The sequence below is a fragment of the Theropithecus gelada genome, chromosome 1 (genome assembly GCF_003255815.1).
Source record: "Theropithecus gelada isolate Dixy chromosome 1, Tgel_1.0, whole genome shotgun sequence".
NCBI lineage: Eukaryota > Metazoa > Chordata > Mammalia > Primates > Cercopithecidae > Theropithecus > Theropithecus gelada.
Window position 1 is genome coordinate 141778112 of NC_037668.1, and position 14597 is coordinate 141792708.

General features: G+C 42.1%; 2 protein-coding genes across 5 annotated transcripts in view; one reads left to right on the forward strand and one right to left on the reverse strand.

The window, feature by feature from the left end:
• TP53BP2 (tumor protein p53 binding protein 2) overlaps positions 1-5346 on the forward strand; it is a 67262-nt gene extending 61916 nt beyond the window's left edge. For both annotated transcript variants that reach the window (XM_025398401.1, XM_025398393.1), the window contains exons 17-18: positions 1136-1335; positions 4516-5346. In XM_025398401.1, coding sequence (XP_025254186.1) covers positions 1136-1335; positions 4516-4557 — 242 coding nt within the window. In that variant the 3' untranslated portion in view covers positions 4558-5346. The remainder of the gene's footprint in view (positions 1-1135; positions 1336-4515) is intronic.
• Positions 5347-9612: 4266 nt separating this feature from the next.
• CAPN2 (calpain 2) overlaps positions 9613-14597 on the reverse strand; it is a 71487-nt gene continuing 66502 nt past the window's right edge. For 2 of the 3 annotated variants that reach the window (XM_025376995.1, XM_025376989.1), the window contains exons 19-21: positions 13414-13530; positions 13098-13156; positions 9613-10616 (exon numbers count right to left, since the gene is read on the reverse strand). In XM_025376995.1, the coding sequence (XP_025232780.1) occupies positions 10593-10616; positions 13098-13156; positions 13414-13530 (200 nt within the window). In that variant the 3' untranslated portion in view covers positions 9613-10592. Of the gene's footprint in view, positions 10617-12618; positions 12922-13097; positions 13157-13413; positions 13531-14597 lie in introns of those variants that run through there. The other variant, XM_025376981.1, reaches the window with a different exon arrangement.

Below are 14597 nucleotides of genomic sequence, written 5' to 3' on the forward strand. Positions count from 1 at the left end.
CGCCCAGGCTGGAGTGCAGTGGCCGGATCTCAGCTCACTGCAAGCTCCACCTCCCGGGTTCACGCCATTCTCCTGCCTCAGCCTCCTGAGTAGCTGGGACTACAGGCGCCCGCCACCTCGCCTGGCTAGTTTTTTGTATTTTTTAGTAGAGATGGGGTTTCACCGTGTTAGCCAGGATGGTCTCGATCTCCTGACCTCGTGATCCACCCGTCTCGGCCTCCCAAAGTGCTGGGATTACAGGCTTGAGCCACCGCGCCCGGCCATTGTCCTGGTTTTTAAAAAATTATAAAAGTGAAAATAATAATTCTGAATTGTGGAGAACTTTATTACCTTAATTATTTTCCTTCTCCTCTGCTTTTTTCCTATTGCCTGCCAGTTGATGATTGTTATTTCTTACTAGCATTGCCCTTTAGGATAGGAAGGTGTAAGTGAAGAAGGGCAAAACTTAAATGTGTAGTTAAGTTGCAAATCTGTTGAAAGGTGGACTTCTGAGGATTTTTCCCTTCCTAGTTTGTGGATTTCAAAATCTTTTAGAATTCTGATTCTTACTATATAAGGGTTGATTATATGAAGACTTTGATCCTGTCTAAAATGCCATATTTTTGTATTCTAACGTAGTCTATATATATTTTTTTCTTCTGTCTTTCCACATTTGGAAATTCATAGAGACCATTGTGCTTCTGTTTTTTTCTGTCTGCTCTGAATTTTGAGTAAAGAGTGAAGTAATGTTTCTAGAGTTCCTTAGTCATTACATTTGGGAGTAGACTGAAATTGGACAGGCATATCGTTCACTTTTTTAATATCTTAGATTTGAATTCTTTTTTTAGTTCCTAAGCTTGCAAAAGTTTTTGTACTCTGAGTAGCTCCTTTAAGAGATGCTTATAAAGTGCTAGGTTTTAGAGCTGTTTTAGAGATGATAGCATATAGTAATGTGTCCTTCGTATGTTCCCTATACATTGTTGCCTTCCATTGCACTCTACCCCCCACCTCAGGACATTCTATTGTATATTTAATGTAGTACTAACATTCCAGCCTGTGCCTTTTTCTTCCCATTTTGTTTCACATAGCTAAAAGTTACGGAGTGGTGTACTCCGAGTTGTATATTCTGTGCTTTATCTTACTGTCATCATTTTAGGAGTTCAGGAGAAGATGGGCATAATGAATAAAGGAGTCATTTATGCACTTTGGGATTATGAACCTCAGAATGATGATGAGCTGCCCATGAAAGAAGGAGACTGCATGACAATCATCCACAGGGAGGATGAAGATGAAATCGAATGGTGGTGGGCGCGCCTTAATGATAAGGAGGGATATGTTCCACGCAACTTGCTGGGAGTAAGTTATTCTGACGCTTACGGTGTTTTCCTGTGTGCCAGAGAGGGGCCTTGGAAAACCGCTGTATGTTACGGATACAGTACACCCAACTGCCCTTTGTTAATAAGACATGGAATTTAAACATTTGATAGTCTTAGGCTTAAAGCCACATTTTCAGTGATTCTTATTATGATCAATAACATATGTTTGCCAGCCCTGGAGGTCAGGGGTCCTCCCTACATTTATGAACAGACTAAAGATAACTGGATAATATGATTGGAATTGAGCCTGTGACATCTGAAATCAGTTTTTAATCTGTCTCAATCAGGATTTGCAAATCTGGTAGAGAGCTTCAACAGGGCATTAAGGATAAGATTCTTTGTTTTTCTCTACTATTTGATTTATATTTCATAAAAAGCGAGAAAACAATGTCATGCCAGCACATATGTACCACTTCTATAGTGTAGTACAATGGGACTGCTGTCATCATGTAAAGATTCTCCTGGAGTATTTTCAGGGGAAAGCTGGCATATGGTCAGACAGAGGAGAGAAAGCGAGAATAACAGATTCCAGGGCTTTGCGTTAAGCTCTTCATAGATTCAGCTGTTCCCTTATAGCAGTTTTATGTGTACAAGGGGCATGAAGAATGTATGAAATAGTGAGAGAAATGATCAGGGTAATTGAGAGATTGAGATGAAAGTTTAAAGTGCTTGCACAATCTGCTCTTGGTGAGGAAGTAAGGAAAGGGTTGAGGAAAGGAAGAGCCAGTTGTGATACACAGAAGATGGTGTGTAGGTTGTGAGCACTGGCCTCCACGTTGCTTCAACTCCATCTGCAGCACCTGCTATCTGGGTATCTAGGCTGCAGAAGGAACGTGGGGAGGGCTGGAGAATCCTGCCTCCTAAGATTGGTGTGAGGATAACTCAGAGGTCTAATAGAGAGCAAATGGTAGATGCTATTCTTGGTCTTTTCATCAAGTGTCAGACAGACATGGCCTCCACTCACATGGAGCCTTTACACTGGCATCTAGGCTATGAACAGGATTCTGCGAGTGACCCACTGCCTAGGCATTACTTTCAATGGGATTCTTTGAAATGACTTCAGTGTTGGAACCTGACTGCCTGGATTCTGACCAGCATCTCTCCCTGACTCTCCCTTCCCCATTGTTGTTTGTCTAACGTGCAGTGTAAATTACTTATACACCTTGACTGTTGCTGTCCTGACAGCAAAATTTATTATGAAATAAACATTTCATAATAAGTTTTGAATACATGATTAGACAGTATTCATTTGGGTGATCATAATGTAACTTTAAAGAATAATGAAAGTGAAAAACAAATAAAATTAGGCTATGGAGCCCTTAGAAAAAGCTTTCAGGGGCCAGGCATAGTGGCTCACGCCTGTAATCCCAGCACTTTGGGAGGCTGAGGCAGGAGGATCACTTGAGGTCAGGAGTTTGAGACCAGCCTGGCCAACATGGTAAAACCCTGTCTCTACTAAAAATACTGTAATCCCAGCTACTCGGGAGGTTGAGGCAGGAAAATCGGTTGAGCCTGGGAGGCAGAGGTTGTGGTGAGCCGAGATCCTGCCACTGCACTCCAGCCTGGGTGACGGAGTGGACCCTGTCTTAAAAAAAAAGCTTTCAGATTACCAGAGGAAAGTAGAAATATAGAGGTTTTTCTCTTTCGAGCACCCTCAGTTGCTTCTCCAGAGTCCCTAGCACTAGAGATGTACAGTCTCTTGCCTGCAGCCACTTTCCTTCTCTGATAAACATCAGCAGTAAATAAGCCCTTTTGTTATCTGGGAGAGATTTTACCTTCTTAGAACTAGTTGCTTACTTGAGTCTTTTCTTTTTTTTAATTGGCAAAAATTGTATATATTTATGGTGTATAACAATTTGAAATATGTATACTTGTAGAATGGCTAAATCGAGCTAAATAATACATGCATCATCTCACATGGTCATCTTTTTTTTGGTGAGAACATCTATTTTCTTAGTGATTTTCAAGTATATAATAATTATTAATTACAGTCACCAAGTTGTACAATAGATCTTTTGAATTATTTAAATTTTCTAACAAAGAGGTCCTGTGGTTAATGACATGGGAAGCGTGAGTCAAAGACTGAGTTCTGTCTCCTGTGTGTGGTGTTTAGAAGATTCTGAAATTAACAGACTGGACTGAAGATTTTCATTTTAGTCCTAAATTTAGATTTTCTTAGTACCTAGAAAATCTTTTCTTGTTAGAAGTATCCTCTACACAACTTTTTTTGGTTTGTTTTCCTGATTTTTTTTTTTTAAAGGAAAGTGCATATTTGTTGTTAGGGCTCAGATAGAAGTCTAGAAAATTGTATTAGGTAAATGTCTTTTTTTCAGATAGAAAAATAATATTTTCTGTAACATGGATCCACCAGTTAGTGTTTTAGTTTTGACTGGAAGTCTGACTCTTTTTCTTTTTAAAATTATTTATTTATTATTTTGAAACTTTTTAATTGGGATGTAATTAAAGCCTATGATTCTACTTTCTTCGAGTAAACCTTTTTTTTCCTCTTCTTTTGTCAAGAGGGGCTGCTTTTGTTTGGTGTGTCAGTTGAATTTACCAGTTTGACTTGGTTCTGGCTCAGGCCTAGAGGCCTTGCAACCTTCAGTAGGACTCACCTTTATAGCTCTTGTGGAAACACAAAACCACAGAGTTCTAAAGCAAAAAACTCCACCCAATCTTCCTTCAATTTGTAGACTTTTAATCTGTGGCATTTCATTTCTGACAGTCTGAAGTCCCATGACACAACGTCATGTCCATTGTGAATAAAGGTAAAGGAATTCAGTCTCTTTCTTCCTTCCTAATAGAAGCTGGAGCGTAGAGCATACAGCAGTTTACCTTCCTTGTTAGAGCCGATTTACAGCTCAACAAGCTGTGCAGATTGAGTTAATACCCAGAACTGTCATGGGTTTTTATATTGCTGCTTTGTAGAGTTGTCACAGTTGACGGACTCTTGTGATCTTTGAACGTCCTGTGCAGTCTAGCTGATGAGTACGTTGCTAAACGTAAAGCTCTAGGTGCCACACACACCACAAAGAGTGCTTTTCTCACTTTGATTTCCTTCCCGTGACATCTGTCCCCTAACCTCATTATTTCTTGAAATTTTGTTATATTCCCATACATCTGTTATAGTATGTAAATATTCTTTTAAACTCTCTTGCAGCTATACCCAAGAATTAAACCAAGACAAAGGAGCTTGGCCTGAAACTTCACACAGAATTTTAGTCAATGAAGAATTAATCTCTGTTTTTAAGAAGAAGTAATACGATTATTTTTGGCAAAAATTTCACAAGACTTATTTTAATGACAATGTAGCTTGAAAGCGATGAAGAATGTCTCTAGAAGAAAATGAAGGATTGAAGAATTTACCCTTAGAGGACATTTAGCATGATGAAATAAAGCATCTACGTCAGCAGGCCATACCGTGTTGGGGCAAAGGTGTCCCATGTAGCACTCGGAGAAGTATATAGCGACAATCCTGTTTTCTACAAGAATCCTGTCCAGTAAATAGGACCGTTGGGTATTTCCCAATTGGGCAGTTGGGAAATCAGCTCTCTGTCCTGTTTAGTGAGTGTTTTCAGCACCTGCTCCTAAACCAGTCCTCCTGCCAGAAAGGACCAGTGCCATCACATCGCCGTCTCTGATTGTACCAGGCACCAGCAGGCCGTTGCGGGGCTCACCTGAAGGCTCGAAGGCCCTGCACACTTGTATATTGTCATTGAGGAACTGTTAGTTGGTCGTCAGTGAACAGTAACTTTATTATATGAGTTCTTGTAGCATCTTAAGAATTATACATATGTTTGAAATATTGAAACTAAACTACAGTACCAGTAATTAGATGTAGAATCTTGTTTGTAGGCTGAATTTTAATCTGTATTTATTGTCTTTTGTATCTCAGAAATTAGCAACTTGCTAGACTTAATTGTAATATTTGTCAAGATCCTAGCTGACTTTAAAAACAGTTGTAATAAACTTTTTGATGCTAAGCTGTTTACTGGTTTTTGTTTTTGATGTCATAAATAGACTTTGTTTAATAGTCACAAGCCGTTAGGGTCTCTTACCCAGCTGAAAAAGAACAAACTGCTTAACATAAGTATATGTATTGTAATAAGAGTTTTTTTTTTTTACCAGCCAAGTGATTCAATGTAAGTGGTTTTTAAAATGAAATACTGTAGAGATCATGGTGATAGAAGCCTACTTTACATTTTACCTAGAGCCTCTAATAGACTGTTTTAGTGTCCTCATTGATTTACGGGGTGAAAACTTATATAGGCAAAATCTCCACATCATTTTATTAATATGTTAATAAGTTTGTGAATTGTTTCCAAACCCATTTGCTTAGTGGAACTACTTTAGTAGAAGATACAAATGAAAAACCATGGTCACTCTTCCTTACACATTTTTATGAGTAGCTAAATTCTAGAAAGGAAAGTAAATGAAAGAACATACTGTAACTTTGAGAATACCACTTTTGAGAGTAATGGAGAAGGAGTGACAACAGAAACTAAACATCAGAAGACGTGTGGTAGGCAGAATTCTAAAGGTGCCCCGCACCCCATCCCTGTCTCCTGGTTACTCCTTGTATCACTAGGTGCAGTAAGTCCTTACTTAACATCATCATTAGGTTCTTGGAAACTGTGACTTTATTTATTTTTCTTTTTTTTTTTGGAGACAGGGTCTCACCATGCTGCCCGGGCTGGTCTCTGATGCCTGGCCTCCAGTGGTCCTCCTACCTTGGCTTCCCAAAGTGTTGGGATTACAGGTGTGAGCCACTGCACCTGGCCAAAACTCAAAGCGAAAAGGTGTATAACAAAACCGTTTCTTTTTCTTATCAGTGTTCTAACAGTACAACATGAAGTGATGTTATTCGAGGACCTGCTGTTTCTTGTTGGTTTGTTTTACATCGTTTTGCTCAAATTTGCAGTTTCCAAGAAGCTATCCATGATGCTAGGTTTTCACGACTTACTGTACTTCTTTGAAGGACTTTTAAGATTTAATTAAGTTTACGAATCAGTCGACCTTAAAATAGGGTGTTTAGCCTAGATTGTCCTGGTGGGCCACCGTAATCACAAGATCCCTTCACAGCAGGAGAGGAAGGCAGGAGGGCTGAGGCAGGAGGGTAGGCGGGGCGGGTGGGTGGGCAGTAAGACTTGGAGTGTGAAGACTTGACCTGCCGTTGTCGGCTTTAAAGATGAAGGGGGTCATGGAATGTGGGGGTCGGGGAACATGGAAGCTGAGAAAGACCCCACCCCCGGCTGGCCCAGCCAGGAGATGAGGACTTCAGTCCTTATGGCCACATGGAACTGAACTCTGCCAACCTGAGTGGGCCTGGCTGGAAATGAATCCTCCCCAGGTCTCCAGAAGGAATGCATTAGTCCAATGAGACCAGCGTTGGACTTTTCATCTACAGAATTGTGAGATAATGGCTATTTTTTTAGGCCACTAAGTTTGTGTTAATATGTTAACTATAGGAAACAACATGGATTCTAGTCCTGGGCTGTTCTACTTACCCATTAAGTGACCTTGCCAAGGACACTTGACCTCCCTGAGCCTTGTTCCCTCATCTGTGGAGTTTAATGCCATTGCCTTGACATGCTTCCGAGTTGTTGAAGAAAACCTAAGTTCTGTGCATGAAGGTACTTGGCAAACTAAAGAATCACACAGATGTATGAAAAGAGAAGATGTGAAAAGTAGGGAACTGTGATCCCAGTTTTGTATTCCTTAATCCTAAACTGAGAAGCTCATTGTTGTTAAGTCTTTCTGTTCTTTGTTTTATTATTAAAGTAAGTATCCTTATATCAAAGCTCGTTATAGAAATAGTACAGAAAAAGGTTATGAAGGAGGGAGGGAAAAAGACCACTCTAGAGGTACTATTCATACTTGGGCCTATTTCTTTGTAGTCTTACCTATGATTTTTTTTCTCTATATATAGTTGAGTGCTTATTGTTTAAGCAATTCTGCATTCTCCTGTATTATACTTGATATTGTATCATAAATATTAGTGTGAATTTTTTTGTGTTTGAGCCAGAGTCTCACTCTGTCACCTAGGCTGGAGTGTAGTGGTGCGATGTCAGCTCACGGCAACCTCCACCTCCCAGGTTCAAGCGATTCTCACCTCCCGAGTAGCTGGGATTACAGGCCCGTACCACCACATCCGGCTAATTTTTTTATTTTTATTAGAGACCGGGTTTTGCCATGTTGGCCAGGCTGGTCTTGAACTCGTGACCTCAAGTAATTCACTTGCCTCAGCCTCCCAAAGTGCTGGGATTGCAGGAGTGAACCACCATGCCTGGCCTATTAACATGAATTTTAATGGCTTCCTAATATTCCATCATATCATTTATCTAATCATTTGTCTAATGTTGAACAATTCTTGTGTATTATAATTGATGCTATAGTCATGTTTTTATGGTCGCACAGTTTTTAGGTCTTTACAAAATAGAAGGGAATAAAGCAGGTGGGGAACAGACTGTGCTGAAGGGGAGAGTATGCAAACCAGCTGTGCATATTCGAACGGCAGTGGAGCCACTGGGGATGTGGGGAGTGTCACAGGAGAGGAGACCGAGTTAGCCAGAGAAGCAGACCTGAAGGAAACCAAAGGAATGTGGGTTCTCAGGAGAATCGCAAATGGTGTTAAAGGCAGCAGAAAGGTCCAGGGAGATAATGGCTGGTAGATGTTTATAGGGTTTGGCATTAGGAGGTAACTGGTGATCATAAAAAGCAGCAGCAAAGAGGTAGGTGACTAGACAGACTGTAGTGGGTGGAAAATGAATTGAGATCCAGTGTGGACCGCTTCTCCAGAAGCAGAAGTTCGGCTCTGGAGGAAGGAGAGGCCACAGCAGGGGAGGTAAGAATATTAAGTATACGAGAGGCCACAGCAGGGGAGGTAAGAATATTAAGTATACGAGAGGCCACAGCAGGGGAGGTAAGAATATTAAGTATACTTGAGGATGTGGTTGGCATAAGGGAAGAGCTGTGGAAAGAAAAACGAGAGGGAAAGAGAAAAGAGGAGCTAATTGATAGAGGGCTGGCTGACTGATGGGCCTGAGACTGCAATTCAGAGCAGAGACCCGGGAGGGAAGTAGTGAGGGTTGGGGGGTGGGCGGTGAGTTTGTACAGGCTCAGAAAGTTGAGGTTTACTTTGCTTATCATCTATTTGCTTATCTATTTTTGCCCCCTGTAAAACAGGCATTAACAAACGTTATACTAGGTGGGAAAACTCAGGATACTTGGTAATCTCTATTCCCTTTTCTTGTTCAGTCTTTTCTAAATTTGCTCTGATAAGCATATATCTTATTTATTTAATGTTATCTCAGAGACTAGGTCAGCCCCACAGATGAAAGTGCACCAGGAGACGCAGGGCCCCAGAACAGTAGTCTAGGTTTGGAATGGCTTCTGCAGATGGGAGGGGCCTCCTTTCTGCCCTACTGTGTACTAGTCTCTGGTGACCACTCTCTTCCTCAGAATCGAAAGCTGATCCCTCCTGCCCTTCACTCCACCCCCTCCCAGCCTGGACCCTGGGGTCCTGTGTTGGAACCACTTCAGTCCCCACCCTCCATTCCCTTGTCCCCTGATCCTTCAGCCACCCTTCCCTTGCCCACCTCCAATCTTCAGTCCAAACATCTCCCACCTCTATCCTGCCACCTGTGCAGCTGGACAGAGAAATTACCGATGCGAGGAGGTTGGGACTCCTGCACTCTCATGGCCACCAGCCTCCCCTTTACCCTCAAAATCCACTTGGCCAGCAAGAGAACTTCAACGCATTTGAGCTGAGTTTGGGAAATCTATCATCTCACCTTGTTCAAGGAAATATTAGGATGGCATTTGCCTGTGTCAAGTCATCCTGAGGAAATGATTCCTCAAAAACCACCAGCACCAGACCAGTGACTTAATCTGCATGTTTTCTCAGCTCCCTTGCTTGCCCCTACCCCAGGGGGAGATGGCCAAGGTGAAATTGAGGTGGCAGGTTGAGCAGGGAACTTCCTGAGAGGCACATATGTCTCTGTGCTGCCTAACAGCAGATCAATAAGCAGTAGAAATTACAGCTTCCTTTACATTATCATCAGATTATCAGAGTTTCTGAATTGGATTTAAGAAAATTTTATAGTTCCACATTTTAATTATAGGCAAGATGTCTTTTCCTTTGAATACATGAATTTACAGAGGCAGCATACCTTGTTAAAGTAGAAACAAGCTATAATCATGTGTGCTCATAAACCATCCTGTGGGGCTGACCTCTAGGAAGAAAAACATGGCGTGGTGTGATTGCATGGGGTAACCCTTTATTTTTATTTAACAGTACATTTGGAAGAAGATAAGGCAAAAGGCAATATTTCTATAATGTTGCTAGCATTTTCCCAAGGTAAAGCCGGGAAACAAACTTGTGTCCTTTCTATAAGAACTTCTAAGCGATGTCCCCTCTAACTCCATGGGCAGACACTAGTGGTGGTGAAGTTCATGAAGTTTTGAGGTGGCAAACAGCTTATTTTGTCCTTTATCATAATTGGTTTGCAAATTGGATGCCTGGTTTGGCATACTGGTTCAGTTGATCAAGCGTGGAATCCCTTTGGTCTTTGTAAGACCTGATGTATAAGGCCGAATAGCGTCAAGAACTTGGGTTTAAGGAGAACGATTTACTATTACCAATCAATATTATATAAAACCTGTCTTTTGTTTAACCCAAGCGACAGAGGTGAGTCTTCTCACCTGGACTCTCTAGATGCCTTGACAAGATTACTTCATGATATACTATGTTTCCCAGTTTGCTCACGGGCAATGGTTATCTTGGACTTATTTGGTAGAATCAACAGCTGCATTTTAAACTTGAAGTTGCTTTAAATATTCCCTGCAAGGCCTCGTGTCCTCTGAGAGTGACTCAATGTTTTTGCTCAGCTGTTAAATACCTCCCTGCATTTTTTTTCCTGATTTAATATTGCTATGAACAGGAAAGTGTGTAAAAGTAAAAAGTGTGTACTATTTACAGATTTAAAGCTTTCTTTGAGCTTGTCAAGGGTTAAGCGACTCATTTGCATTTAGTATAATGATATGCAAATCTTTTACTTTGATGTGTGAAACTTCTGCTATCTCAAATTGACAGTATCATTATTTTCAGCTATGATCATCCGTTTAAGTAAATGTTCCTATAATTTCGAGGTCCAGATACAAAGTGTTTTTCTATGGAAGCTTAGTCCTTGGCAGATATTCCATCATGAGAAGTCTTCAGGCAGATTAGTTACAACTTCAAAGTACTGAGAAACAGAGCCACTGTGAGGAAGGAAAAAAAACCAAGTCAGCTCAGTGACCACTTTTAAAATTAAAGGCTTATTTAAGTACCTGTAGATTGTTCCAAAAAACTTGTACTGGAAAAGCTGATCGAGGGCTATGATATCAGTGTACTAACTCATATTTTTCTTACCTGATTTCTAGAGTCTAGCTTTTAACAGGTCAGTAGTCTGTGTGATTTGCATTAGGTGGTCATGAATCACATTACAGGGTTGACTGCACACATGAAAAGTGAAATTCATACAACAGAAATTAGCATTTTCACATCTCTGCCTCAGAGTATCACATCAGAAGTTAGTTTGGGATGTGGATATCCCTGCAACTAGTGGTGTTCAACACTGGTTCTAAATTGTAGTGATATGGAAACTTTAAATCAGATTGATTCAGCTGCTTTGGGATACAGCCGGGACACCAGGACTTTGGCAAAGCTCCCCACGTGACGGAATCTGCAGTCAAGGTTGAAATCCTTGCAGACTGAAGGGAGAGCTTCTGAACATGGCTCATCCTTAGCAAAGACTACGAGAAGCGAGGATCTCCAGGAACTTGCAAAAGGTGAGACTTAGGAGTGGCAGGAAAAGTCAGTGGGTAAGAAGATGCTTCTTAGAGGAAATGCGGAGGGAGAGGACTGAGCCAGGTGGACCCTGGGGTGGGGGTGGGCGGCTGGAGTAGAATAAGATATCTAGCAAGAATGACAACCTAGGATTTCCAGAACTTAACATGTGGCATGTTTCATGTCACAGTTGTGTTGACTCTACTATTTATTATTTTATTTAAATTTTTTGAAACAGGGCCTCACTCTGTTGCCCAGGATGGAGTGCAGTGGGGCGATCATGGCTCACTGCGGCCTCAACTTCCTAGGCTCAGGTGTTCTTCCCACTTTAGCCTCCTGGATAGCTGCGTCTACAGGCACGCACCACCATGCCTGGCTAAATTTTTATTTTTTATTTTTATTTTTGAAACAGAGTTTCACTCTTGTTGCCCAGGCTGGAGTGCAGTGGCGCCATCTCAGTTCACTGCAACCTCCGCCTCCCAGGTTCAAGCAATCCTCCTGCCACAGCCTCCTGAGTAGCTGGGATTTACAGGCATGCACCACCATGCCCAGCTAATTTTGTATTATTATTATTTTTTTTAGATGGAGTTTTGCTCTGGTTGCCCAGGCTGGAGTGCAATGGTGCAATCCCAGCTCACCACAACCTCCGCCTCCTAGGTTCAAGCAATCCTCCTGCCACAGCCTCCTGAGTAGCTGGGCTTACAGGCATGCACCACCATGCCCAGCTAATTTTGTATTTTTAGTAGAGTTGGGGTTTCTCCATGTTGGCCAGGCTGGTCTTGAACTCCTGACCTCAGGTGATCCAACTGCCATGGCCTCCCAAAGTGCTGGGATTATGGGTGTGAGCCACTGCGCCCAGCCTAATTTTTTATTTTTTTAGAGACGAGGTTGACTCTACATTGCAATCTAGGGATAGAGATATTCCCTAGGATATGTAAAGTTTTAAGCAAGTTAGTGTGATTCGTAACCAGATAAACTATATTTCCACTTTGCTAAAGGTGCTTATATAATGCATAATAGCAGAACAAGACAGTTATTTAGTTGCTGGCTTCTTCCAGAGTTCAAAATCCACGGAAAAGAGCTGCCAGTGCCTTAGACCTGCCCTCCTCACTACTTCACTCCTCTGTTATACAGACAGGACTGACAACTACCATTCTCACCCATTGTCGGCCACTTCACCCGGCCCTCTGTGGCCTTCCCTGAGTATAGAGGAAATGCTGACTGGAGCCAGGTGATAATGGAAGTATACCTCACCTGGCTTCTTTCTTTCAGTGAGAGAACTTCCTGTCACTGGGATGATAAGAGAACATTTTGCGCTTTGCTTTTTGTGAAATTAGCATACCCACTTAATTTAGATTGATGATCATTTCAGAGATGTGCATTGCTAGGGTTCCAGACACATGAGTGCAATAATAATAATAAATGGCAAACGTATTTACTAGTGTTGGTTTTATCTTAAATGGGGAGGGAGTAGAGAAAACTAATTTGCTCACAAAGTATTTTAAGTAGATCCATTCTAAGAATGATGGATCTTCCCAAAACCCAACTTGAATTTCATCCAAAGAATTTCTTTACATAAGCATGTTCTCCCTTGCATACTAATCAAGAGTTCATTTTTCTAAGCATCATCCTGCAGCCACTCCTTAGTTTAACCTTGAGCTACACTCAAGTCAAAGCTCATGGGAAGAGGGAGCCAGGCATGCATTTTGGACTCGAGAATAGGTAGTTGGAAAACAACTGCAAATAAAAGTACATTGTGGGATCTTACAGCTGTGTACAGGCCTGGCCCCGACAGACCAAGAGCTCTTTAAAGCAAAACTTGAAAAAGCAGGTCACTCAAGTAATAGCCCTTTCCGCCCCATGCCTCCCCCATCCCCTTAGAAGCAAGGTGGGGGTATGAGCTGCTGACTCACAGAGATAAGGTCGAGCTCTATTGTTCCAGTATTCTCGGGATCCAGCTGCTTAAATATCTCTGTGGAGGGAGAAAAAAAGGATGTCACGAGTAAGTGAGCTGAAACAGAGATGACATTATCCTTTTTTCAGTTCAGCAACTGACTTCACTGACCGCCATACACGCTTTCTTCCTCACTCTCAAATTAGTAAAGAGGGAAGTTCATTCTCAACTCCTGGAAGACATGTCTCTAGTTTAGATGATTTCACCAAGGTGAAAGGCAGGCCACTTTAATACCAAGATAACTGAAATGAGTCTTTCCCCAAATATCCACTTACTGAATAGCGTTTCCAGCCGAACCAAACACCGAACAAAATTATCAAAATCGATGATGAGCTCGTCATCTGCAAACCGAGCAACGATGACTTGGTGGAGTTGACAGGGCATCTTGAAACCTGAAGTTACATGAACAAACAAACTGATTGCTAAACATTAGACTGTACCATTTAGCTGCACTCACAGGCTATGGAACCAAGTGGCGATTTAAATGAGGTATAATTGCTTTTGTCCCTTGGCCGCTCTTCTATGAGACTGGTTTGATTTTGCAAAGCCAGTACCGTCTGCTGTTTCTTTTGTTTCTGGACTGTCCACCTTCACCCTGCCTGTGTCTTTAATGACACGTAAGTCTTTTCTTGTTCTCATGGTCATGGTTGCTTCATGTTGTTAACCATGCTGCTGCTTTTTGATTTTTTGTTTAGCTCTGAATCGTCTTGGAGACCAGATTCTTCCTGGATATGTGAGCAGAAGCTGTTCCTGGTAAACTCATGGTAGTTGTCCCTCTTTCCAGAGTAAAATAGTTTCTATTGGTCCTGTGGCCACCTAGCTTCAAGACTGCATGTGCCAACTTCCTTGCAGCCAACAGAGGCCTTGCGATCACAGTCTGGCTGGTAGGATGTGTGAGCAGAAATGGCCTGTGTGCCCTTAAAGGCGAGGAGCCTTTCTGCTGTCAACCTGTTGGCGGTATGTGTTTGTGGTGGCACGCCATCCCAGGTCCCTCGGATGAGGGCAAGCCTCGAAGGACCGGTGGGCATCATGGATGGGGGGAGACTGGGGGAAGAGTGATCACACAGTAGGAGAGTAGGAGACACCATCCTAGCTGTGGACTGCTGAAGCTGGGATTGCCATGCGACAGAAAGACGTACCTCGTTTAAACCACTGTTGTGCGGGGTCTCTGCGGCAGCATTATATTCCAGCAAATAGAATGAACAGCCTCATGCTGTCGCATTTGTTCCCAAAGCCCAGCAGTCTCCCACTCTGCTGGTCTACCACTAGCTTGTGTCCTTTTATTGATATCCAATTCTGCTAGGGTCTTACCCTAAGGGCTGAGCTGAAACATTCCATTTCTGCCTAACCAACCCTGCACCAGAAAGGAGGCACCTGGAGGAGTCTGTTGAGAACTGGCTTTGTCTGCTTGCTGTGCCAGGCAGCTCTGAAGGAAACTTGGATTCAAGAAGGCACAAAG